The following is a 26,689-nucleotide window of genomic DNA, read 5'->3' as shown; positions in this document are numbered from 1 at the left end:
GAGAGGAGCTGGCTGTCAGTGTGCTGGTTGACAGTGAACTTATGATTTCAGTTTTGGCTCTAATTATTGCTTTATAATCTTATTTTTATAACTGGGTCGAAACCGACCCTAACAACACAAAGGTCATAATTTCAACTTGAGCATTTTATAATTTAGTGAAAACAATTTTTTGTTTTTTATTTTGTTGAAATAGAGGTTCCTGACAAAGTCATAAAGCCTTGATGCAATAAACAAACTTATATGGTTATTTTATGCATTTAAAACCTAAAAACGGGTCGGTGCCGACCCTAACACAGTAGGAAGGTTAATTGGCTATATCTCAATTCATCTAGTACAACAAATTTATTTTTTAAATGCTGAAAAGTGCATATTTTCCCTTTATCTATTATATCTCCCAAACGTGTATTTCTATCTTTAAACCATTTCCGATACCTCCTTTCTCCCAGGAGGGAAAAATTCAGTGTCAACCAAAGGTAACAATAGTGAATTATACTCCCATCCCATAGACTTGTACATCCCATCCCATATTCTCAACACTTCCTTTGTTAATGTGCTACTATTTACATCTATTACCCTATATTTACGTGGGATCCAAATGATCTTCTCCAATTATGTATTGCTTATAATACTTTCCATTTTAACCCAACTTTTCTTTTGTGAATTATGTGTCCACTCAACTACCCGTGATAATAAAACTGATAAATAATATTTCCTCATATTTGGCAGATTTAATCCTCCTTTCTCCTTTTTATAACAAAGTGTTTCCTTTTTTATTCTTGGTTTCTTATTATCCCAGATAAATCTCGTTATCAATTTTCTTATTGTCCTAAAAAAAGGTTCCGGGTATATTTATTGGGAGCATTTGAAACCTATACAGGATTTTTGGTACTATTACCATCTTAACCAAATTTATACATCCAATCCATGAGACCCATCCTCCTGAAAGTCTTCTCAACTCATCTTTGATTTCATTTATTAGCGGGATGTAATTAACTTGATATAGATCTTTTATTGCTGAGGTTAACTTTATTCCCAAGTAACTTAATTCCCTTTCCCTCCATTTAAATGGAAAGACTTCTTGCAGATTGTTCCTCTCCGATTTTGACACATTAATATTTAGAATTTCATATTTTGTAGGGTTTATTTTTAACTTACATAATTCTCCATATTGTTTTAATACCTTCATTAAATTAGGCAGCGTCAATCTAGGGTTCTCTATATAAAACAGCATATCATCTGCGTATGTTACTACTTTATGCTCTACTTCTATTTTAATTCCCTTAATATCTATGTTCTTTCTTACTGATGCCAGAAGTGGTTCCAGGGACAATGCAAACAGTAATGGTGGCATCCCTGCCTAGTACCAATATACAATCTAAAGGACAGGGTCCCATTTACCTTCACCGCCACTGAAGGTCCATTATAAATTCTTTTATCCATTTTAACATTTTCTACCTTATTCCTAGGACATCCAGCGTATTTATCATATACCCCCAATCTACTCTGTCAAAGGCTTTCTCTGCGTCGATTGACAATATTATTGTTGGCTGTCTACTTCTCTTTGCTTTTTGCAAAAGGAGTAATGTTCTCAATCCATTGTCCTTTCCTTCTCTTCCTAGTATAAACCCGACCTGGTCCAAATGTATCCATTCCGGCATTAGCTCCTTCAATCTAGTAGCCAATACCTTCGCGAATAATTTAGTGTCGGTATTCAACAGTGATATGGGTCTATAATTAGAACATTGAGTGCCATCCTTTCCCTCCTTAAGAATAATTGTTATATGTGCATGTAATGATTCCCCTCTCATTTCCTCTCCCTCTCCCAACGCATTCATATATCTGCAGAGTTTAGGAATCAGAAGCTCTTTACATTTTTTATAGTACCCCACTGTATAACCATCTGGGTCTGGACTCTTCCCTCCTACCGTATTTTTCAAAGCCTCCCTAATTTCCTCCTGAGAAATAGTTTGATTTAATGTTATCAATTTATCTTTTGCAATTTTTGGTAAGTCAGCCGCTGTTAAAAATGATTGTCTTTTCTTACTCTTTTCTTCCTCTGTTGCTTTTTGATTTATAGGGTTCTCCTCATACAGTCCACTGTAAAACTTCTGGAATCTTTCTGCGGTACCAGTGGTGGTATAGACCAGATCTCCATTTTCATCTTTAATTTTTTCTATATAGTTCTTTGATTTCTTTTCCTTCAACCTCCTCAGCATATATTTTCCTGGTCTGTTCCCCCACTGGTATCTTTCTTTTTAAACTCTATTAAATGTTTTCCTTGTTTCCTCTTTTATTAAATCTTTTAATTCCTCTCTTTTAAGAATGATCTTTCCATGTAGGTCTAAGTCCTGCTTTTTTTTATGCGTTTGTTCTAATTTATATAGTTCTTAAGTTATTTCTTTTAATTTCTTCTCCGCTCTCTTTTTTTTGTACCTGCCGCTATCAAGATTCCTCTCATATAGGCCTTATGTGCCTCCCATATCTTTGCCACTGATACTTCCCCAGTTTCATTTATTACAAAAAAAATTTCTAATTCTTCTCTTAACTTCTCTATGTCTGGATCATTTATAAGTGTCTCATTTAATCTCCACATTGCTCTTTTATTTCCCTCTCCTCCCGTTCGTAGTCTCAGCGTTACAGGAGCATGGTCTGAAATAGTCATAACCTCTATGTTAGATTTAATCACAGTTTCCAACTTTCTATGTTCTATCAATATATAGCCCAGTCGTGAGTACGATCCGTGTGCAGAGGAAAAGAAGGTATAATCCCTTTCTCTAGGGTGTTTTATTCTCCATTTATCTATTAATTGGTTTTGTTGTAATCTCTTTTTCAACTTTCTTAGTTTTTTCCCTCCTTCCCTTTACACACTAGAAGACGCATCCATCCATCCATATTTAACTGATCCATATTGCAGTTAAAATCTCCAGCCACAATCAGCCAACCTATCTTGAATTCCATAATTCTCTCCATTAAATTTGAAAGGAAATCTTCTGAGTTCTTATTTGGGCAATATACATTTACCACTGTATATTTTTGTCCCTGCAGTTTTCCTCTTAATCCCAAATACCGACCCTTTGGGTCTACCATTTTCCCTTCAACTTCAAAATTTATATTTTTTGCAAGTCCTTTTGCCTTCTTTATTGGTGAATCTGCATAATACCATGTTGGGTGAGATTTTGAATATAACTTAATGTTAGTCTCATAGGAGAGATGTGTCTCCTGTAGAAAAACCATGTCTATGGAGTGTTGGTGTATTTCCTTAAGTATCTTCTGTCTTTTAGTTGGAGAGTTAAGGCCTTTCACATTACAAGTCATAATACTGATACAGTTCATATCTAATAGTTATTTTCAAGTCTACTTTCCATTTACAGGTAGGGATACTCGGATCTTTTTGTATATGGACAACACCCCTATTTCCCCTTCCCCTCACTCCCGCCCACCTCCCATCCCCTCCACCCTCCCTCTTCCCCCCTTGGCTTACATTAAGCCTTGGAATCTGACTAGGGAAATCCCTACTCACGATTCCTTATTTAGGGTGAAACTCACAGCATGGCCACCTCTCCTTCACATGGACAGATATCATTCCTGGTTTGAAGGCAGCCATAAACTGAGTCTCCATGGATCACCAACCTGCTCTATCCCCCGTGTCCCCCCTTCTCTCCCCCGTAGGTCTACCTTGGGGAATGGAGACCCCTGAGGGACAACAGGATTCTGACGTGACCCAGCGAGATCATGGGAAAGAGGAAAAAAAAAAAAAACACCACAGCCCTCACCTCTCTCCCCTAATCCCCCCTGCTCCGCGTCCTCTTAAGACTTCTTCCTAGGTATCTGTTGCCACCCACCTAGACCCTGTTTACCCTTCTCTCTAGCCCTTTCTGACCATCCCTCAATATTCACTTTCTGTAGATCTAATTTTTCACAAAAGTCATTGTAGTCTTCAGAGCATCTCAGCCTTGCCGATCTTCCATCTTTCCACCCGACTAGGCATGCTAGGAAACCCCAATTGTTTCGGACTTTTTTCTCTCTCATATGATATAGCAGTGGTTTTAGTGCTCTTCTCCTCGCCAATGTCTCTGGAGAAATATCAGCAAACATTTGTATAGCTGTTTCTTCAAATTTTATTTCAGTAAAGTCCTGCAACCCTTTCCATATCCGATCCCTGTCTCCAATGTCCTGAAACCTAGCAATCACATCTCTGGGACTTTCTACTGGAATTCCCTTTGGCCGTCTGACCCTATATACTCTGTCCATATTTAAATGGACTGTCACTGGTTTTCCCATTATTGGGTTGCACATTTTTTTTCAGTTTCCCCAATAAGTCCTCTTCCTGCTCTCTTTCTTCTGGTAGGCCTCTAAACCTCAGGTTATTCCTTCTACTGTGATTATCATGGTCATCCATTTTAAATAGTAATTCTCTCTGCTCTATCCGCCTCTCTTCTGCTTGAATTTCTAAATTCTTCATTTTTTGTACGTTTTCCTCTGTTTTTTTCTCTATTTCTTCCATTCGAGTGATTATATGACCCAAATCGCTGCAAAGATTTCCAATCTCCTTCTTCACTACCATCTTCATTTCTACCAGATCTTTTTTTAAGAGAGTATGAGCTGAGGGCCTTTCCTGTTCCTCATCTCTCTGTTCTCCTGTACTTTCCATACTTTCTTTATCTTGGATCTTTTCCAAAATACCAAATGACAACCTGGAATGGTCATCACCGATATTAATGGAACTTTCACAATGGTTCTCCTGAGTTTGCGGCTCTGGACTTTTTTTCCCTTGTACCAGCAAATACTTTTTTTTATCGTAGAGGAATTTGCGCTTGCTTGGGGTGTTTTAGAGCCACCCCCTTTAGTCGGTCTGCTTCTCATTTTCTCTTGGGAGTTTACCCCTTTATTTTTTCCTTTTTCCTCCCCTTCCTTCCTTCTTTTTATTTACCTCTTAACCTTCAGGTCATTACACACTGCAACTGTTAAAGTCTTCTTTACCTTTCCCGCACAGCAGGTTCGCTAAACAATCTCTTTTACTCTTTAAATGATATTAAACTTTTAGATTTTAATACAGATTAGTAAGGATTAGTGATATATTGGATGGCCCCTCTAAGCCGCATGTCCACAGGACCCCTCTGTTTTATTATCTTTTCTTCGGACAGCAGACACTTATTGTAGTTATACAGTCATGGCCGAAATTGTTGGCACCCTTGATATTTCTCCAGGAAATCATGTATTTCTCACGAAACGTATTGCATTAACACATGTTTTGCTATACACATGTTTATTCCCTTTGTGTGTATTGGGACAAAACAAAAAAAGGGAGGAAAGAAAGCAAATTCGACATAATGTCACACAAACCTCCAAAAATGGGCTGGACAAAAGTATTGGCACCCTTTCACAACTGCGGATAAATAAGAATGTTACAAGCATGTGATGCTCCTGTAAACTCACCTGGGGCAAGTAACAGGTGTGGGCAATATAGAAATCACACCTGAAAGCAGATAAAAAGGAGAGACGTTCACTTAACCTTTGCATTGTGTGTCTGTCTGTGCCACACTAAGCATGGACAACAGAAAGAGGAGACGAGAACTGTCTGAGGACCTGAGAACCAAAATTGTGGCAAAATATCAACAATCTCAAGGTTACAAGTCCATCTCCAGAGAACTAGATTTGCCTTTGTCCACAGTGCGCAACATTATCAAGAAGTTTGCAACCCATGGCACTGTAGCTAATCTCCCTGGTCGTGGACGGATGAGGAAAATTGATGAAAGATTGCAACGCAGAATAGTCCGGATGGTGGATAAGCAGCCCCAAACATGTTCCAAAGACATTCAAGCTGTCCTGCAGGCTCAGGGAGCATCAGTGTCAGCGCGAACTATCCGTCGACATTTAAATGAAATGAAACGCTATGGCAGGAGACCCAGGAGGACCCCACTGCTGACACAGAGACATAAAAAAGCAAGACTACAGTTTGCCAAAATGTACTTGAGTAAGCCAAAAGCCTTCTGGGAAAACGTCTTGTGGACAGATGAGACCAAGATAGAGCTTTTCGGTAAAGCACATCATTCTACTGTTTACCGAAAACGGAATGAGGCCTACAAAGAACAAAACACAGTACCTACGGTAAAATATGGTGGAGGTTCAATGATGTTTTGGGGTTGTTTTGCTGCCTCTGGCACTGGGTGCCTTGACTGTGTGCAAGGCATCATGAAATCTGAGGATTACCAAAGGATTTTGGGTCGCACTGTAGGGCCCAGTGTCAGAAAGCTGGGTTTGCGTCCAAGATCCTGGGTCTTCCAGCAGGACAATGACCCCAAACATACGTCAAAAAGCACTCAGAAATGGATGGCAAAGAAGCGCTGGAGAGTTCTGAAGTGGCCAGCAATGAGCCCAGATCTAAATCCCATTGAACACCTGTGGAGAGATCTTAAAATTGCTGTTGGGAAAAGGTGTCCTTCCAATAAGAGAGACCTGGAGCTGTTTGCAAAGGAAGAGTGGTCCAAAATTCCGGGTGAGAGGTGTCAGAAGCTTATTGATGGTTATAGGAAGCGACTGATTTCAGTTATGTTTTCCAAAGGGTGTGCAACCAAATATTAAGTTAAGGGTGCCAATACTTTTGTCCAGCCCATTTTTGGGGTTTTGTGTGACATTATGTCATATTTGCTTTTCTGCCTCTGTTTTATATTTGTTCCAATACATACAAAGGGAATAAACATGTGTATAGCAAAACATGTGTTAATGCAATACCTTTTTTGTGTGAAATACTTGATTTTCAGGAAAAATATCAAGGGTGCCAACAATTTCGGCCATGACTGTATGTTCCAGATATATAACAGTTCATGGGTATATATTACATATTCCTGCTGCAACTCACCCTCCTCACTGGACTTCTTCGGTGTTGCTGTCCTCTCCTCTTCCAATGTAGATTGTGCATGGGTCTCCTTCAGGTCCTGTGTCCTAGGCACTTTTATTCTCTCCCAGTGTGCTCTTAGGAGAGCTATTAAATATGTTTGGTGTGGGTCTGCTATATGGGACTTTGCTATCGGTCTATGCGTGGGATATTCTAATATTGCCTCCCAGGGGACACTGCTATCTCCTGCTATCCTCAGGCTGCAGCTCTTTCGATGCTCAGGCAGTATCCGGGGCACCTATGGGTCCTTCCATGCTCTCTGGGTCCTCGCTTCTCTCCTTCCTCCAACACTACCAGTTCCCTACCGGCTCCAGACACACAGGGAACCGGTCACTCGCTCCAATCGAACACAAAGCTGCACCGAGGCTCCGGTCCGGACGACATCCGGACCTCGTGCTCTCGTCAATCCGGGCCAAGGTAGGCTTTCACTAGATTCCCAGGCTTAGGGCATTAATCTCTCATGCTGATGGGCTGGCGTCCGGAGCTTCTCAGTCATGCTGCTACGGCGCCATGCTGCGGATCCTCCCCCCACAGACACTATTCTGGTATAACAGTTTTTTCAACCAACTGAAGAAATAGGAGCAACACAGAACTCAATCATGGTGAAAAGTTGGTGTTTTAATAGTAAATGCAGTTCAACATTCTCCAAGCCAGAAAGATGGTCAGCATCTCTTGAAAACATGAACCACTTACAAAGTATCCATAAATGAATATTTTGTGGGCTTATCTCTTTTAGTTTCTGAATGTTTAGGTCTTTTTTCAGCAAATTGTAGACTGTGGCCAGGCTCTCCTGCTACATGACCTTGGGTCATCCCTTGTCAGCACTATTTACCTTCCATGATCCAGCCCCGCTTTTACTTTTATGGTGCACAGGCGCATGCACACCCAGGTTTTACCTGGAGTTTCACAACCGCGTCCAAATACCGCAAAACTCTGCTCCTTGAAGGTCACAGCCAGTCAGAATGGTGCCCTTCTCCTGATTGGCCACTGCAAGAGTAGTGCCCTTCCCCTCCTGCAAGCCTGCAGCCAATCACAACACAGTCCTTCTTCTGATGTCAGGCCGCAGTCAGAGTGACTTCCTCTCTATCCCAGCTTATTTAAACCCAGTGCAGCTCTAAGCTTGTTGCCTGAGCCCTTGGTAAATCTTCCTGCTATCCAGTCTGTGTCTTATCCATTGATTTCTGTGTACTACCCTATGGCTTGTTCATAGTTATCTGTGTCTGCTGCCTGCTCTGACCTCTGGCTTGTTTCTGGTTATCTGTACCTCATGCTTTCCCTGACCTCTGGCTTTTTTTCAACTTGGGGTCAGTATGCAGCTAAATCTAAACCCCTGTGAGGGGGTCCCTGATGAATAGCAGCTTGATCTTATACTTCACGCCCTGGAGGATCTGGGTAACCTGCTCACATGGGACCATACTCATACCTTTGGTGATTCATTCCAGTGTCATCCTTATCCAACTCCCATATAATCTTGTGTGTCAGCAGATCCAGCTCTCATGTTTAACTTGTTCTGTGGTGCCTTGCCATACCATAAGCCAGTTGTCAGCATACACTGTTTACATATGCCTACCGGCTTTTATTGGATATCTCATACAGTGTAGATGGAGGGGCCAAAGTCAGCAAAGTAGCCATCCTAACACCCTTGTTTGATTTTATATGTTTTGTAAACACAGTTACATTTAAAAGGATGAAATCTACCAAAGTACCATAAAAAAAATAGAGGGGTAGATTTACTAAAGCTGGTTCACTTACAATCTTGTGCACCTGTGTATGGTAGCCATACAGCTTCTAACCTCAGCTTGTTCAATTAAGCTTTAGCAATAAAACCAGGAAGCTGATTTCCATGCAGAAGTGCATGAGATTCTGAGTGAACCAGCTTTAGTAAATAAACCCCATAGTGTTTTTACTCATGGGCACAAAAGTAGGAGAATGTCTGAAGTAGGGGTAAGCCAATCATCTAAGCCTGAAGACCTTTTAACAGAGCCTCCTTTTCAGTCTCTCTGTGGAAACCAAGAAAACTTAGAAAAGTACAAAGCCATTAGCAGATGGATGGAAGTATTAATACAGTGTGTACAAATGATGTAATAAAACACAAAAAATAAAATTAAAAAAAGTAGTAAAAATCTGTAACTACACTTCTGATGAAGCATCACGGACCTAAGATCTAGCAACTAAACCTACATCACTGAAAAGTTAATAGCATCGTCTCCTGTACATAATTATAGATACTTAACATCAATTGTGTGTGAAATGTTATATCCATTTCCATATGTTAATGACACCTAAATTTATGAAGGATAGGAATACAATGAACATTACATATAATGCAGTAGCATAACGGTGCTTTAATGAGTAAAATTCTTATACCGCATAATTTAATGACACAATTACAGCACATTTGGATGTACTTTCATCACTTAGTAAATACTATGCATTTCAAACGCTACATGATGCCCATATTAAGTGTTGCTTTTTGCTCTGTAATGTTTAAGTATGAGAATACATTACAATCTTCACTGAAATAATTAAATAGTTAATGATCAGTAATATATACCAATAGCCTTTCTTCTGTAGTGCTTGCCCTTTTCTTCTATCCCATTCTACCGTCTATCCTCACTTGTTTCACCTAGTTGATTCATTTGTCCCCTCCTGATTGTGCTCATACGTGCCACATTCCAACAAAAGGCTCCATAAACCATTTTGTTGTTATGAAGTTCCAAAGCTTTTTATCATTGCAGATCACCTTGGGATGATCCACAGGATAAATTTTCCTTAACCTCCTTGGCGGTATTCCCGAGTGTAGCTCGGGGTAACATTTCAGTACCAAGAGCGGTAACCCCGAGCTACACTCGGGAATACCATGCGGCACTGCTCCGTGCTACTGCATTTGTTCTTCACTTACCTTACCCTGCGCTCCCACGATGTGTCCCCTGCAGCGTCCCCGGCCATCTCCTCCGGCCGATGCCGGCATCCGGCTTCTGTGTCCTGTCCCTGTGACGTCGGGATGTACGGGCGCCGCCGGCGGCGGGAAATTTAAAAATTTTAAATAATGTCATTTTTTTTTTTTTTACATTTTACATAGTAAAACATTGCTGTCTCAACCAATTTCACATACATTTTGTCCCTAGTGCTTTGTCCTGCACCCTGCCTGCATTTTGTCTGTTCTTTCTGCCCGGAAACTGAGAAACGTCCATGGCGTCCAAAAAGTGTCCCTTTAGGTCAAAAGCGGGTTTAGATCAGCTAGAGAACAGTGATAGTAAATCAGAACCACTTGCAGAATTGAGTGATAATGATTCGTGGGGGAAATTCCTCATCAGACACTGAAAACGATTCTGTGACTGAGCTCAGCGATGTGCGAACTTGGCGCTATATTTCAAATTTCAGTGTTTTCGGTTTGATTATATTATTGAATTAAATGTATTATTATTATGTTATTATTTTTATGATTATTTATTAAATTATAATTTATGATTTTGTGTTTCAAATTTTATCCTATCCGGGATGTTTACTAGACTCTTGTTCGGACAGATTTCAGTGAGTTATTCCTAAAAATTACAGCCTACAAAAAAAAACTACATATTTCCATGCAAAATAATGATACCGCTTTCAGCACCAAAAATCTGAAATAATCATACCGCTAGGGAGGTTAAAGCAAGTTCAGTTTGGACAGAGATAGTTTAAACCCATATTACTTTTTTCTTGTTGTTAGTGTATTGTGAAGTTTTCTCCCCACATCATGTAACCAAGAAATAACAGAGTGAGAGGAAATTGCTTCATAGACAGTTGTCACCAGTACAAGTGTTCCTATTGGACAGTTGTCATTCCACTCCACTGACAACTGAAAAATGTTGGATTTTGCACTACCTTCTGCAGTGGGTAATGGTCCCAGGTCAAATGGAGAGGGTGAATCTTTTCAGTGGGGACACAGACAACAATAAATCAACAGTGAGAGCAGCAGGAGCCATTGGCTGTACTGTGCTTAGCGTACGCCTGCCCCAGTGTGGTAGCCAAGCGCCATAGCATTGTGTATAAAACCTTGAGGCAACCAAGTACAGGTAGGACTGCTTGCCTTATGGGGATGGGGGCTGCTATACATGAAGTACACAAAGCCAGCTATAGTACCTGATGACTATCACTAGGGGTAGGCATGACAGAATTTCAGATGTCAGTTTCGGTTAGCTTATCCCTTAATTTAGAATAGATGGAGGTTCATGAGGCCTTCTCTCTGGAGAATTTGAAAATCGAGCATTGTGGGCATTAAGCTTCATACACACGATGAGAATATCGGACGAATGATTGGCTGTCTTTTTTTTGCATGCTATTCTCATATCGAAAATGAAGAGGTTACTAAAGTTATGAAAATTCTTGTACGACAAAATACAACTTCAGAAATGATGTCATGTTTTGTATTGTTTTGTATTGTAATGTAATTGTAATGTATTCTTTTGTTTCCGAGCAGGCGGAGTCTTGGACACTCAATTTTATTCAGGACAGATACTGTACTGATTAAGCGAAAATTGTTAGTTCTGGTATCATGAAAACATTTTCATGCTTGTCCATTTGGATAATTTCACATGAACTGTGGTGATTGGCTCTTGAAAGCTGTGTGCTAAGGATCAGATTATTGGACAATCTCTCCGAAAGCAGTATTTTCCTTCCGATTCTCTTATCGTATGTACTAAACTTTGCTTTATTCAGCATTGTTCTTCAATCCCTTAACATGGTTTCCTTCATCACTGATATAGGCAGAGCTCTCGGCACACAACTATGTACACATGAAAATAGAGATACAAGAAAACAGTAACCCCCCCCCCCCCCAAAAAAAAGTTGCAAAGTATAAAAGTAAAGCAAATACAAATCAAACATTGAAGAAAGAACGAGTGATATATACCCAAAGATAAAAAATAATAAAGTACACAAAAAAGTCGCTTGTTCAGCTTTCTTATAGAAGCATAAGTGATAATAAATATTACTTTTTATTGAACAGACAATAAAGGTGGTTTTTGCATTCATTTTAGGAGCCAGTAAAAAGTTGGTTAAGTGATACAGAATGGGACTCTACGGGGTGAGTTTTAAGTGGGTTGTATGGTTCATAAACACCAGTATATTCGAAGAGATACAAATGGGCTCTTAGTGTTTATTCACATCAGAAATTTCAGAGAAAAATAAACTGAAATATTCAAAATGCTTAGTCAACACAAGCTTAAAGTACACTAATATTAGGGGATAAATCCCAAAGAATTTCAATATTAACATTCCGTATGTGAGACTACTCTTGGATTTTTTTTCATAAAATCTTTATTTTTGACCTTTTGGTACTGAACAATATTTCAAAGTTTGCAGTAAAAAGAAAAAAAACGTGAAAGGAAGAACAAAATAGAAGCCACATGAGATAATCTTACAACATAATGTTAGATTTTGCAAGTCCGTTCTTTCAAGATAAAACAAAAAATGTTCCAGACCATGAAAATGACCCTAATAATGTCCTATTTCTGGGTTTGCAATGGGAATTGAAAGAAATGTTAGAAACAGAAATATATCAGATATTTGTCACTTATCCATATACTGCTTTTTGAATAGCCTTGTGGTTCTATTCCCTATTACTTACCATTTCCATATTCAATATCTATACCTTTTCCATAAAGTGTACGTTCTTATAATCATTTATCCTACCCAATTAGCACCACAGATCTTAGCTTTGGGCAATGAAAGGTCCTCTATCTAGAGCTTTCGAGGGTCCATTAACTCCTAAAGTCTCCCTGCCCTCCAATGCAGCTAACCAAGCACAGATCGTGCTTAGTTAGCTGATTCCCTGGCTGTAACAGACAGAGAATGACAGCTCTGAAACCAGAAGTGAAGAAATAATTGTCGCTTCCAGCTTCACTTGTCACAAAGGAGTCCAGGAAACAGATGGTCTTCTATCTCCTGTGCTTGAAGGGATCCTGGCTATTTACTGCAGCCCCAGGCTTCCTGGAGGAATGGGAGGTCCTGGGAACCACCGTGGAGGACGTCTTCTGTCAGTATAGTAAAAGTGACTGGGCAGCTGTAGAGCCGCCCAGATCACTTGTACAAGACAGCTGAATGATGACAGCAATAAAACAGTATCAAGATCTATCTGCAGCTGGAGCTTGTAATAACCATTTGTTGACAGGCCATATACATATGTATAAGTAGAGTGGTCACCAAGTGGTTAAGCAAGAACTCCCTTCAGAGCACTTTTATGCAAGACAATCTTGCTGTTGGCATACTGCTCTGTGCAAACAAAATTTTGCACAAAGCAGAATGCCCACATTTAATTTATTTATTTTTATTTAAAGAGCGTGCAGACCAATGGCATGGCGGAAAAGTTCAAAAGCAGCGCATGGCTTAGTAGTTAGCACTTCTTCCTTACTTCTTCCTTAAGGCTAGGTTCGCACTAAGGCGGTGCGGTACATCGCAAGTGATTCACACAAGAACCGCACCGCATTCCTGTGCAAATCACATGTGATTTGTGTGCGGTGCGATTGGAGCCATACATTATGGCTCAAATTGCACCGCACCCGCACCAAAAAGGTGCAGAACCCTTTTTTGGGTCTGCACTAGAATCAAATCGCATGGGTATTCACAGGCGGACCGATTTCTGGGTGTTGTTAACTTAACATACACACCAGCATCGGTTCGCATGGGGTGCGATTCTGATGCGGTATGGAATTCGCACAGAAACCGCTGCGAATTCCCACCACATCAGTGTGAACCCAGCCTGAAGCTCTGGTAACTTCAGCCTCAAGATATTTTGTGCATTTCATTTTTCTTTATGTTTAGGCAGCTGTGCTTTTTTTAAAAAATTAGCAAGCCGTTGAACTTTTCCTTCTTGCAATGATAGCAGCAGAACTCAGTCCTTTTCCAGAATTCCCCCCCCCCCCCCCCTTTCATATGACCGGCTCACTGGTTTGTGAGAAGTCTCCACATAGCTAGATGACAAATTACAGGTACTAGGTCTTTCATTTCTGGGAAGATACCTGTGGAGAGGGCAATACATGGACTAATCATATGGTAACAATAGACAGATAATTCTCAATGGGAATTCTGTATAAGACTCAATATCACAAAAACAGACTCAGCTTAGGAGCTGAAAAAAAAAAAAAGTTTGCTAAAATCATCACAATGTATATAGCCAAGTAAGAGCTTTTATTCTTCATGAAAAATCTGAACTTTTATCAATAGAGAGATCAAAAAAGATACATTTCCTGTAGAAAGGTTAGAACAGATGGTGTTTGGTATATCAGCCATGTCTCTTGCCACATGACATTTCTCTCTCTCTCTCTCTCTCTCTCTCTCTCTCTCTCTCTCTCTCTATATATATATATATATATATTGGATATAAAAAGTCTACACACCCCTGTTAAAATGTCAGGTTTCTGTGATGTAAAGAAATGAGACAAAGACAAATAATTTCAGAACTTTTTCCACCTTTAATGTAACCTATAAACTATACAACCCAGTTGAACAACAAACTGAATTCTTTTAGGTGGAGGGAAGTAAAAATAAAAAAATAAAATAATATGGTTGCATAAGTGTGCTCACCCTTAACTAATACTTTGTTGAACCACCTTTTGGTTTTATTCCAGCACTGAGTCTTTTTGGGTATCAGCATGTCTATCAGCATGGCACATCTTGACTTGGCAATATTTGTTCACTCTTCTTTGCAAAAACACTCCAAATCTGTCAGATTACGAGGGCATCTCCTGGGCACAGCCCTCTTCAGATCACCCCACAGATTTTCAATTGGATTCAGGTCTGGGCTCTGGCTGGGCCATTCCAAAACTTTATTTGTCTTCTGGTGAAGCCATTCCTTTGTTGATTTGGATGTAGGCTTTGGGTCGTTGTCATGCTGAAAAATTAAGTTCCTCTTCATGTTCAGCTTTCTAGCAGAAGCCTGAAGGTTTTGTGCCAATATTGACTGGTATTTGGAACTGTTCATAATTCCCTCTACCTTGACTAAGGCTCCAGTTCCAGCTAAAGAAAAACAGACCCAAAGCATGATGCTGTCACCACCATGCTTCAATGTGGGTACGGTGTTCTTTTGGTGATGTGCAGTGTTGTTTTTGCCCCAAAGATATATTTTGTAATTATGGCCAAAATGTTCAACCTTGGTTTCATCAGATCATAATACATTTTTCCACATGCTTTTGGAAGACTTCAGATGTGTTTTTGCAAAATGTAGCCGGGCTTGGATGTTTTTCTTCATAAGAAAAGGCTTCCGTCTTGCCACTCTACCCCATAGCCCAGACATGAAGAATACGGGAGATTGTTGTCACATGTACCACAGCCAGTACTTGCCAGATATTCCTGCAGCTCCTTTAATGTAGCCTCTTGGCAGCCTTCCAGACCAGTTTTTGGTAATGTCACTGTTGTGCCATATTTTCTCCACTTGATGAGGACTGTCTTCACTGTGTTTCATGGTATATCTAAAGTCTTGAAAATTCTTTTGTACCCTTCTCCTGACTGATATCTTTTGATGATGAGATCCGTCTGGTGCTTTGGAAGCTCTCTGTGTTCCATGGCTTCTGCTGTAGGATGCGACGAAGAAAATGTAAGGAAAGACCTACTAGAACAACTGAACTTTATTTGGGGTTAATCAGATGCACTTTAAATGATGGCAGGTGTGTACTGACTCCTGTTTAACATGATTTTGAATGTGAGTGCTTAATTCTGAACACAGCTACATCCCCAGTTATAAGAGGGTGTGCACGCTTATGCAACCACATTATTTTAGTTTTTTTATGTTTACTCCCCCCCCCCCCCCCTAAAATATTTCAGTTTGTTTTTCAATTGAGTTGTACAGTTCATAGGCCACATTGAAGGTGGAAAAAGTTCTGAAATTATTTATTTAATTTTTTTACATCACAGAAATCTGACATTTTAACAGGGGTGTGTAGACTTTTTATATCCACTGTATACACACTATATTGCGATGCAGACTACTTCTACAAACATTTGTGAAAGAATGGGTCGCTCTCAGGAGCTCAGTGAAATCAAGTGTGGTACCGTGATAGGTTGCCACCTGTGCAATAAGTCCATCTGTGATATTTCCTTGCTACTAAATATTCCACAGACAATGGTATTATAACAGAGTGGAAGGAACTGGGAACAACAGCAACTCAGCCACAAAGTGGTAGGCCAATAAAATGACAGAGTGGGCTCAGCGCATGCATGAAGCGCACTGTGCGCAGAAGTCGCCAACTGTATATATATATATGTTCTTGTGCACAGAGTGAGTTCACATTTAGCATAGTAACTGAGCTGCTACAGACAGTTCCTGGTGTCTTCTTGAGATCATGAGCTGGTGGGACAAGCTTGTGATCATGTAGCACTGTGACAGTTATTTACAGTGTACATATGAATGGGAAGTCTGTCTCACCTCCTAATGTTGAGACTCAATCACAGGGCTGTTGGAAGGGGTTAATGACCATAGTCAAAAAAAGTTTCTTTGTTTCTATTATAAAATTTTGCAAACAGGTAATTTATCTCCTTCACTGATGTGCGTTGATGAGGCAGCACTGATGGGCACTGATAGGCAGCACTGATAGGCAGCACTGAAGGGCACTGATAGGTGGCACTGATAGGCAGCACTAATGAGGTGGCACGGATAGGCGGCACTGATAGGTGGCACTGATGATGGGTACTGATAGACAGCACTGATAGGTGGCACTGACTGGCATCACTGCTGGGCACTGACTGGCGGCACAGCTAGGTATTGACTGGCGGCACTGTTAGGCATTGGCTGGCGCAACTGCTGGGCACTGACTGGCACAACCGCTGGGCACTGACTGGTGGCACTGACTGGCAACACTGCTGGGCTGCACTGGTAGGCACAGGTGGGCGGCACTGGTGGGCACAGGCAGGTGGCACTGGTGGGCACAAGTGAGTGTCACTGCTGGGCACGGGTAGGTGGCACTTCTGGATGGCACTGGTGGGCACTGCTGGACACAGGTGTGTGGCACTGGTGGGCACTGGTGGGCACAGGTGGATGCACTGCTGAGCACAGGTGGGTGCACTGCTGGGCACAAGTGGGCGGAACTGGTTGGTGGCACTGCTGGGCACTGATCATCAGTGCCCTGATGATTGGTGCCGATCCCTGCTCTGACAACTGCCGGTTCTCGGCAGTACTTTCCTCACGATCTGACAGCGTGAGGAAAGTGCAGCCGAGAACCGGCAATTGCATTTCCCTGTGATCAGCGTGTAATTGGACACGGCTGATCACGTGGTAAAAGGACGCTGTGATTGGCCTTTTACCACATCCCGTGATCAGCTGTGTCCTGAGGACACAGCGATCACGGAGATCGACGGATGCGCACCCCCGAGGCGCGCAGGAGAGCGCGTTCTGGGAGGATGTCATATGACGCCCTCCCAGAACTGGCCGGCCGCAGTGTAGCTGTTATTCGGCTATCTGCAGTCGGCAACTGGTTAATATTTCACTAATGTGAATTCAATAAAGAGAAATGTAATTATTTGCTATTGGTTTTCTATGAGTAATTTGTACATTGTTATTGTTCTTTCCACTACCTTAAATAAACCAGTGGGGTTTACTAAAAGCTAATAGGCTGTTCACTATGCCAAGGAATTTCCCCTTTGCTTAGTGAACATAGAAATCTCTGCCGACCTCCGTCATCCAACTATCTACAAATATATATATATATATATATATATATACACGCAGTATCTCACAGAAGTGAGTAAACCCCTCAAATATTTGTAAATATTTTATTTTATTTTTTCATGTGACAACACTGAAGAAATGACACTTTGCTACAATGTAAAGTAGTGAGTGTACAGTTTGTATAACGGTGTAAATTTGCTGTCCCCTCAAAATAATTCAATACACAGCCATTAATGTCTAAACCGCTGGCAACAAAAGTGAGTACACCCCTAAGTGAAAATGTCCAAATTGCGCCCAATTAGCCATTTTCCCTCCCCGGTGTCATTCGACTCATTAGTGTTACAAGGTCTCAGTTGTGAATGGGGAGCAGGTGTGTTAAATTTGGTGTTATAGCTCTCCCTCTCTCATACTGGTCACTGGAAGTTCAACATGGCACCTCATGGCAAAGAGCTCTGAGAATCTGAAAAAAATAATTGTTTCTCTACATAAATATGGCCTAGGCTACAACAACATTGCCAAGACCCTGAAACTGAGCTGTAGAACGGTGGCCAGGACCATAGAGCGGGTTTAGCAGGACAGGTTCCACTCAGAACAGGCCTCGCCACTGTCGACCAAAGCAGTTGAGTGCACGTGCATCATATCCAGAGGTCATCTTTGGAAAATAGACATATGAGTGCTGCCAGCATTGCTGCAGAGGTTAAAGGGGTGGGGGGTCAGCCTGTCAGTGCTCAGACCATACACCACACACTGCATCAAATTGGTCTGCATGGCTGTCATCCCAGAAGGAAGCCTCTTCTAAAGATGATGCACAAGAAAGCCCGCAAACAGTTTGCTGAAGACAAGCAGACTAAGGACATGGGATTACTGGAACCATGTCCTGTGGTCTGATGAGACCAAGATATACTGATTTGGTTCAGATGGTGTCAAGCGTGTGTGGCGGCAACCAGGTGAGGAGTACAAAGACAAGTGTGTCTTGCCTACAGTCAAGCATGGTGGTGAGAGTGTAATGGTCTGAGGCTGCATGAGTGCTGCTGGCACTGGGGAGCTACAGTTCATTGAGGAAACCATGAATGCCAACATGTACTGTGACATACTGAAGCAGAGCATGATCCCCTCCCTTCGGAGACTGGGCCGCAGGGAAGTATTCCAACATAACGACCCCAAACACACCTCCAAGACGACCACTGCCTTGCTAAAGAAGCTGAGGGTAAAGATGAAGGACTGGCCAAGCATGTCTACTGACCTAAACCATATTGAGTATCTGTGGGGCATCCTCAAACAGAAGGTGGAGGAGCGCAAGGTCTCTAACATCCACCAGCTCTGTGATGTCGTCATGGAGGAGTGGAAGAGGACTCCAGTGGCAACCTGTGAAGCTCTGGTGAACTCCATGCCCAAGAGAGTAAAGGCAGTGCTGGAAACTAATGGTGGCCATACAAAATATTGACACTTTGGGCCCAATTTGGACATTTTCACTTAGGGGTGTACTCATTTGCCAGTGGTTTAGACATTAATGGCTGTGTGTTGAGTTATTTTGAGGGGACAGCAAATTTACACTGTTATACAAGCTGTAAACTCAATACTTTACATTGTGGCAAAGTGTCATTTCTTCAGTGTTGTCACATGAAAAAGTATGACAAAATATTTACAAAAATGTGAGGGGTGTCCTCACTTCTGTGAGAAACTGAATATATATATATATATATATATATATATACATACACACACACACACACACACACCACATTTTCACCACATTCACTATCTAAGATAAAATTCCCTTGCAAAGTGAACAGACTATTTGCCTTTAGTAAATCAACCCTAGTGTTTATGCATATCTCCTATGGCAAGGTAACAAGCATTACTGATTTACAATATTTGTTGAAAGTGACTCTTGCAAATGAAATATTCTGCAAGAACACCCAGTCTTGTTTGTGACTACTGCTAGGCTTCACAATGTTGTGCCTACATTTCAACCATTGCGGAAGCACTGTGGTTTACACTGCTCATACACATCAACACTTTCCCTTCCCAAAGAACTCAAATATGCAACTCAACAATTACTTAGGATGAAGAAGCTTGACTGTCTCCACTCATCATAATGCATCCGAGCTCTTAAGGGACCAGTAAAAAAAATGTGGTTAGCCATAAAAGCAATGCAAAAGACATGATCAGATCTTCAATTAACATATCAAGACACCTGCCATCAAAGTGATGTGAGAGTTGGATACTTTGCACAGGGCTAGAGTGCCCTCTATTTCACGTCACATCACGACACATTAGGGAATTACGGAGAAAAAGCTATCTTATATGTATGCCTGTTATCACAGTGCACAAACAATATTATTATGATAATGTTTTCTGAACACAATGCAGAGTGGCACAAAAGTAGAGCAATTTTTGTATAAATTAAACAGATTAGCAAGTTAAAACAGGAAACCTTGATAGATGAATCTTAAGCATGTGACTCATTTATACAAAGATATACTGTCACCAGCATAATTAGAGCAAATTTTATTATAGTTGACTTAGAAAGGTTCATTATTTATCAGCATTAAGGGGTCAGCCTAACCTAAACTGATATTTAAAATAGATCTTAACCCCTAGCTAAAGCAATGAGTATCTTCAATGTTTTCCATGGACTTATAAAATATTACTTTCACTACCTTTTAACCTTTTTTTGCATCACAGTGCTGCTGATCTCTTCCAGCAACTTTCTGGCTGCGTGTACTCACTCCAACTGTCTCTGCACATCATTGCTTGGGACAGGTTTCCTAATAGTGAAAACAATCAAGAGAACCTGTCTAAGCAATAAATATTGGGTGGGTTGCCCTTGGGGGGTGCATGTGACGGGGTGACAGCTCATGAGTACTATTGGGAGACAGTTATCCCCTCATAACAAGAAGCGACTAAACAAGGACCATCGTGGCCAGATCACCACAAGAAAAAGTATGTGAACCCCTTAGAATTAAGGCTCAGGGGCATTCCAATTAGGTCCGCTTGTCAGTTTTTCAGGCGGATCTAATCGGAAGGTCCATGCATTCTTATGGACAGGCGGGTGTAAACTAACTTGTGTACGTTTGCACCCGCCTAACTCTGGGTCCGATAAAAGAAAAAAAGTTCATCCTCTTCCATTTAGGCAGAGCGAATCTGAGGTAGCCATGCTGTCCATAGAGCAGACCGGGCTCTGTCTGTGTCTGCTCTGCAGAAAATGAGTGGACACGGATGTGTCATCTGCCCGCTCTGCTCTGCTCAGCAGGGGATCAGATCACAGATTCCTTGCTGATCAGAGCATAATCTGTCCCGTGTTAAAGGGGCCTAACTGGTTTTCTGCAGTATTTTGCCATAAAATGTGATCTCATCCTCATCTAAGTCACAACAATACAAATTGTTCTAATTTCTTTTTTGAGCACATGCTTAAACATTCACAGTGCTGGAGGAAAAAGTAAGTGCACCCATAGACTAATTAGCTAACTGGAGTCCAATTAATGAAATGAGTTTGAAGGTGGGGTTTTGAGCTAATTTGACTTGTAAAAGACCCTCAAACATTTTAAGACTGAAGAAACATCAGCTGATGTGAACCATGCCTCATAAAAAGGATCTCTCTGAAAACATATGATCAAGAGTAGTTGATCTGCATAAGGCTGGAAGGGGATACACAGCAATCTCAAAGTGTTTAGGCATCCATCAGTCAACAGACTAATTGTCTATAAATGGAGACAGTTCAGTACTGTGGATACTCTTCCTAGAAGTAGTTATCCAGCCAAGAGCCCATAGGTAATTGTAATATTAATTGTATCCACATTACTGGAATGGTACATTATTTTTACTACATGGACAACAGCATCACATCTTGAATTACATTACCTCTGTGGGCTGCTCTATGGGCTGCTGTATGATCAACTGGTTGTGATGTTGAAGTACAGTCTTTAAATAGTCTAACACTGTCTGGCAGGGCACTGCAAAAGAAAAATCAGTCACATTAGTAACAAAAAAATACACAAAATTTAAAATACAACACAAATCAAACAGTGTTTTATCATTAATAATGTAAACCTATTACACAATTTAAAGCCTAAGTTTAGTCAATAAACAAAAATCAGCACAGGGGACATTACAATCAGTAGGATTTGTCCCTTGAGCTGCTGTCTCCTCTCTTAGATGAAATCCTCCTCTTTAGTCCCCACCCTACCCCTGCCGCCAGCAAGGGTTAATAGAGCCAACAGATCTGTGACAGAAACTCAATAAGAGTTCTGGACTATGCCCATCTTTTCTGCTCCCCCTCCTCCATTCATAGAAGCTGTGCAATAGCTTCCATGAATGAAACAGGATCTAAGAATGGAGGACAGGTAGATGATTGAAAGGTCTGCCTCCTCCATTCATAGATCCTGTTTCATCCATAGTAGTTCAGCTCAGCTCTATTAACCCTTGCCTAACCAGAAGATTACAGCAGCAGGGGAAGATTTCAGTTAATAGAGTAGCCAGGAGCACAAAGGACACCTCCTACTGATTGTAAGTAATGTCCTTTGTGCTGATTGTTGTTTTTAATTTCTGACTAAACTTAGGTTTTTAAATGCAACACCAATTGTAGCTGAACTTTAGGCAGAAAAAAAATTAAAAGTTCAAAAATGTTCATTTAAAAAAAAATTTTAATTATGGTAACTTAAAATATAAATAGTACTAATAATGGAATTTTACTTTATATCAGCTTTTCGTATACAGCATACTAGGAGAGAGAACATCAGCAATAGGAGCCAATTAGGGTATGCTGTAATGTAGCAGTGTTGTGTTAGCTGTCTAACATTGTGACCAAGGTTACAGGAGGGGAGAGCTTACGGTGAATCATCTGTTTGCTGCGGGGGTAATAACTAGAACCAAAGTTGTACTGTTGACTGAACTTTATGGTCTAGGACAGCAATGGGCAAACTACGGCCCGCGGGCCGTATACGGCCCGGCGGACATTTTAATCCGGCCCGCGGAGCTAGGCTCCCTCTAGGCTCCTCTCACAGTCCACCCTGAAGACCGGTGTAGCATGAAAATCTGTCTCCTATGAGGATCTGTCCCCCTCGACGTATCTGCGCATGTGCCGGAGATCGCCGATCGGCTGCTAATGCCTGAAACTGGCACATGCGCAGATACGTCGAGGGAGACAGATCCTCATAGGAGACAGATTTTCATGCTACACCGGAACGGCGCGGGAACACGGTGAGAGGAACGTGCGGAGCAAAGGTAAGTGAATTGACACAGGGGGGACTTGGGGACTTAATATGGGGGATGAATTAATATGGGGAATGAATTACTATAGGGGGGATGAATTACTATATGGGGGATGAATTACTATATGGGGGATGAATTACTATATGGGGGATGAATTACTATGGGGGATGAATTACTATATGGGGGATGAATTACTATGGGGGATGAATTACTATATGGGGGATGAATTACTATGGGGGATGAATTACTATATGGGAGATGAATTACTATAGGGGGGATGAATTACTATATGGGGGATGAATTACTATATGGGGGATGAATTACTATGGGGGATGAATTACTATGGGGGATGAATTACTATATGGGGGATGAATTACTATGGGGGATGAATTACTATGGGGGATGAATTACTATATGGGGGATTAATTACTATGCTTACTATAGGGGAATATTACTATACTTACTATGGATGACACATACACATCATTCATCTACTCTTGGTCCGGCCCCCGGGTCCAATATATGAACCCATTGCGGCCCTCAAGTCAAAAAGTTTGCCCACCCCTGGTCTAGGACCTGGCTGTGCAGTTTGCTAGGGATGTCTGGATCACTATGCACTATAGTGTCAACAACTGGACTCTTTGCAGCTTTCACGTCACTTTCTCCCAAAGTGCAGGTGGTTTAAACAAAATTGCTTATTACCCACTTCCAACTACTCAGCAATTTTCAAAATGGCTTTAAAGAGAATTTCCCTCTGTTTCAGTCTTCTCTACTACACTGTGATCACGCCTTAGGCTGCTTTCACACTGGCCAAATTGTTTTCCATTTTTGCCTTACCAAAAGCAGAATATAAACACATTACCATTAAATCCTATGAAGCTCTTCACACCAGTCATTTGCAGATCAGTTGCATTTTTAAAAGTCCTGCATGCTGCACCTCCCTATTGAACTGGATGGAAAACACATAAAAAATGCAACAAAAACATATCAAAAATGCAGGTTGTGTTTTTGGAGTCACATATCCTTTTATCACAGTTGCAAAAAGGCACCAGAAATGCAGCAAAAAGCATATGTCTTCTTTTCTTCTTTTTTTCTCATATGCATTTTTTACAGCGTTTTTGCAACGGAGCAGTGTGAAAGTAGGACTTACATGTACCAGATTGTCTATAAAGGTCTAATTTTACATTATGTGATTGTAGCCTAAATGTGATACTTTCCAGATGGCTAATGGTTGGAGATGGAGCACATGACTAAAGCCTCTCTTAAATCTGACCTTAGTGACACATTTCCAGAGGTTTATGAGAATTGGAGCCCTTTTGTATAGCTACCGAGAGACTCACAAACAATATTAATAATTTATCAATAGCAATTATACAACAAGAAAGTATGACATTTTCTCCATGTCATGTACACTCCAATTTAAAGATGTATCTACATTGAATAATTAAGCATAACATAAAAAACTGGACATTTCGAATACTTTGCTCTAAAAAAAAAAAGCTGGATATTGTTTTAAAACAAAGAAACAATCAAATCACAAAATATGCCAATGAATGTTGAGCTCTGCTGGAAGACTGGTTATATGGCTCTTAGAATCTGACACTCCGAAAAATGTTCTGTGCCCACTATTGTCACTACACATTGGTACAGCTTTTACAGAACAGAAGTGGGGATCCTATTAAAATAATGCCACTGATACAGCAAACTACAGCATGTGGCATACAGCATAAAGTGCAGCAATCTACAGCATGTGTATGTGGCATACAACTTATCCCAGCCTTTTCTGGCACTTTTTGTTTACATGTAACAGACAGTGTGTTTTGCTAGAAAATTGATTATAAAGTAGAGGCCCTAGAGAATAAATTGGTGGGTGCCCCAATTTTTTAATGTCACACAGTATTTGTGCAGCATTTTTTTTTATTTTAATGCAAAACACACAATACATAACCTCATTTTTGGTAAAATATAAAAGATGATGTTACGCTGAGATACCATACATGTCAAGCTTTAAAATTGCAAATGTCCATGCAACAGCAACAAACAATGTAAATTTACTATCCATACAGTGTCTTGAAAAAGTATTCACACCCCTTGACATTTTACACATTTTGTCATGTTGCAAACAAAAACGTATTTTATTGGAAGTTTATGTGATAGACCAACACAAAGTGGCACATAATTCTGAAGTGGAAGGAAAATGATAAATGGTTTCCAAAATTTTTTTAGATATAAATATCTGAAAATTGTGGTGTGCATTTGTATTCAGCACCCCTGAGTCAATACTTCGTACAACCACCTTTTGCTGCAATTACAGTTGCAAGTCTTTTTGGGGATGTCTCTACCAGTTTTGCCCATCTAGAGTGAAATTTTTGCCCATTCTTCTTTCCAAAATAGATCAAGCTCTGTCAGATTGGGTGGAGAGCGTCTGTGAACAGCAATTTTCAAGTCTTGCCACAGATTCCTCATTGGATTTAGGTCTGGACTTTGACTGGGCCATTCACATGAATATGCTTTGATCTCAACCATTCCATTATAGCTTTGGCTGTATGTTTAGTGTCGTTGTCCTGCTGGAAGGTGAACCTCCATCCCAGTCTCAAGTCTTTTGCAGACTTAACAGGTTTTCTTCTAAGATTGCCCTATATTTGGCTCCATCCATCTTTCCATCAACTCTGACTAGCTTCCCTGTCCTTGCTTAAGAAAAGCATCCCCACAGCATGATGCTGCCACCATCATGGTGTGTTCAGGGTGATGTGCAGTGTTCAAAAAGCTCAATTTTGGTCTCATCTGACCAGAGCACCTTCTTCCACATGTTTGCTGTTTCCCCTACATGGCTTCTCGCAAACTGCAAATGGGACTTCTTATGGCTTTCTTTAAGCAATGGCTTTCTTCTTGCCACTCTTCCATAAAGGCCAGATTTGTGCAGTGCACAACTAATAGTTGTCCTGTGAATAGATTCTCCCACCTGAGCTGTGAATCTCTGCAGCTCCTCCAGAGTTACCATGGGCCTCTTGGTTGCTTCTCTGATGAATGCTCTCCTTGCCCGGCCTGTCAGTTAAGGTGGACGGCCATGTCTTGGTAGGTTTTCAGTTGTGCCATACTCTTTCCATTTTCTGAAGATGGATTGAACAGTGTTCCGTGACATGGTCAAAGCTTGGGATTTTTTTATAACCTAACCCTGCTTTAAACGTCTCCACAACGTTATCCCTGACCTGTTTGTTGTGTTACTTTGTCTTCATGATGCGGTGTGTTCACTGTTTCTCTGACAAATCTCTGAGGGCTTCACAGAACAGCTGTATTTATACTGAGATTAAATACATACAGTTGGACTCTATTTACTAATTAGGTGACTTCTGAAGGCAATCAGTTCCATTATATTTTATATAGGGGTATCAGAGTAAAGGGGGCTGAATACAGATGCACGCCACACTTTTCAGATATTTGTTTGTAAAAGATTTAGAAAACCATTTATCATTTTCCTCCCACTTACCAATTGTGTGCCACTATCACATAAAATCCCAATAAAATACATTTACGTTTTTGGTTGTAACAGGACAAAATGTGGAAAATTTTAAGGGGTATGAATACTTTTTCAAGGCACTGTAGGAGATGCTTTAAAAGCCTTTACAGGTTACCACTTTTGATTTACAGAGGAGATCTGGTGCTAGAGTAACTGCCCATGATCTGACGTTCCCAGAGGTACCTCAAATTTGTGGGATGAACCCTGTTTGCGTGCATGTGGGTCTGACGCATGTGTTTGTATTTGTGCACAAGAACGGGGGAACGGGGATGCTTTAAAAACATGTTTTAATTTTTTTTATTTTTACACTGTCTCTTTATTATTTTTTTTTTAATTGCTGTCACAAGGAACGTAAACATCCCTTGTGACAGAAATAGGCATGTGACAGGTGCTCTTTATGGGGAGATTTGGGGTCTATAAGGCC

General features: G+C 40.8%; 1 protein-coding gene across 2 annotated transcripts in view; it reads right to left on the bottom strand.

Moving 5' to 3' along the window:
• BEND4 (BEN domain containing 4) overlaps positions 1 to 26,689 on the bottom strand; it is a 146,893-nt gene that overhangs the window by 44,633 nt on the left and 75,571 nt on the right. For both annotated transcript variants that reach the window (XM_089654000.1, XM_089653999.1), the window contains exon 3: positions 21,399 to 21,490. In XM_089654000.1, the coding sequence (XP_089510126.1) occupies positions 21,399 to 21,490 (92 nt within the window). The remainder of the gene's footprint in view (positions 1 to 21,398; positions 21,491 to 26,689) is intronic.

Source organism: Staurois parvus, unplaced genomic scaffold, assembly GCF_062004578.1.
Source record: "Staurois parvus isolate SC_StPar_1 unplaced genomic scaffold, SC_StPar_1.0 ptg000734l, whole genome shotgun sequence".
In the NCBI taxonomy this organism is placed as follows: Eukaryota; Metazoa; Chordata; class Amphibia; order Anura; family Ranidae; genus Staurois; species Staurois parvus.
This window is presented reverse-complemented; position numbering and strand designations above follow the sequence as displayed.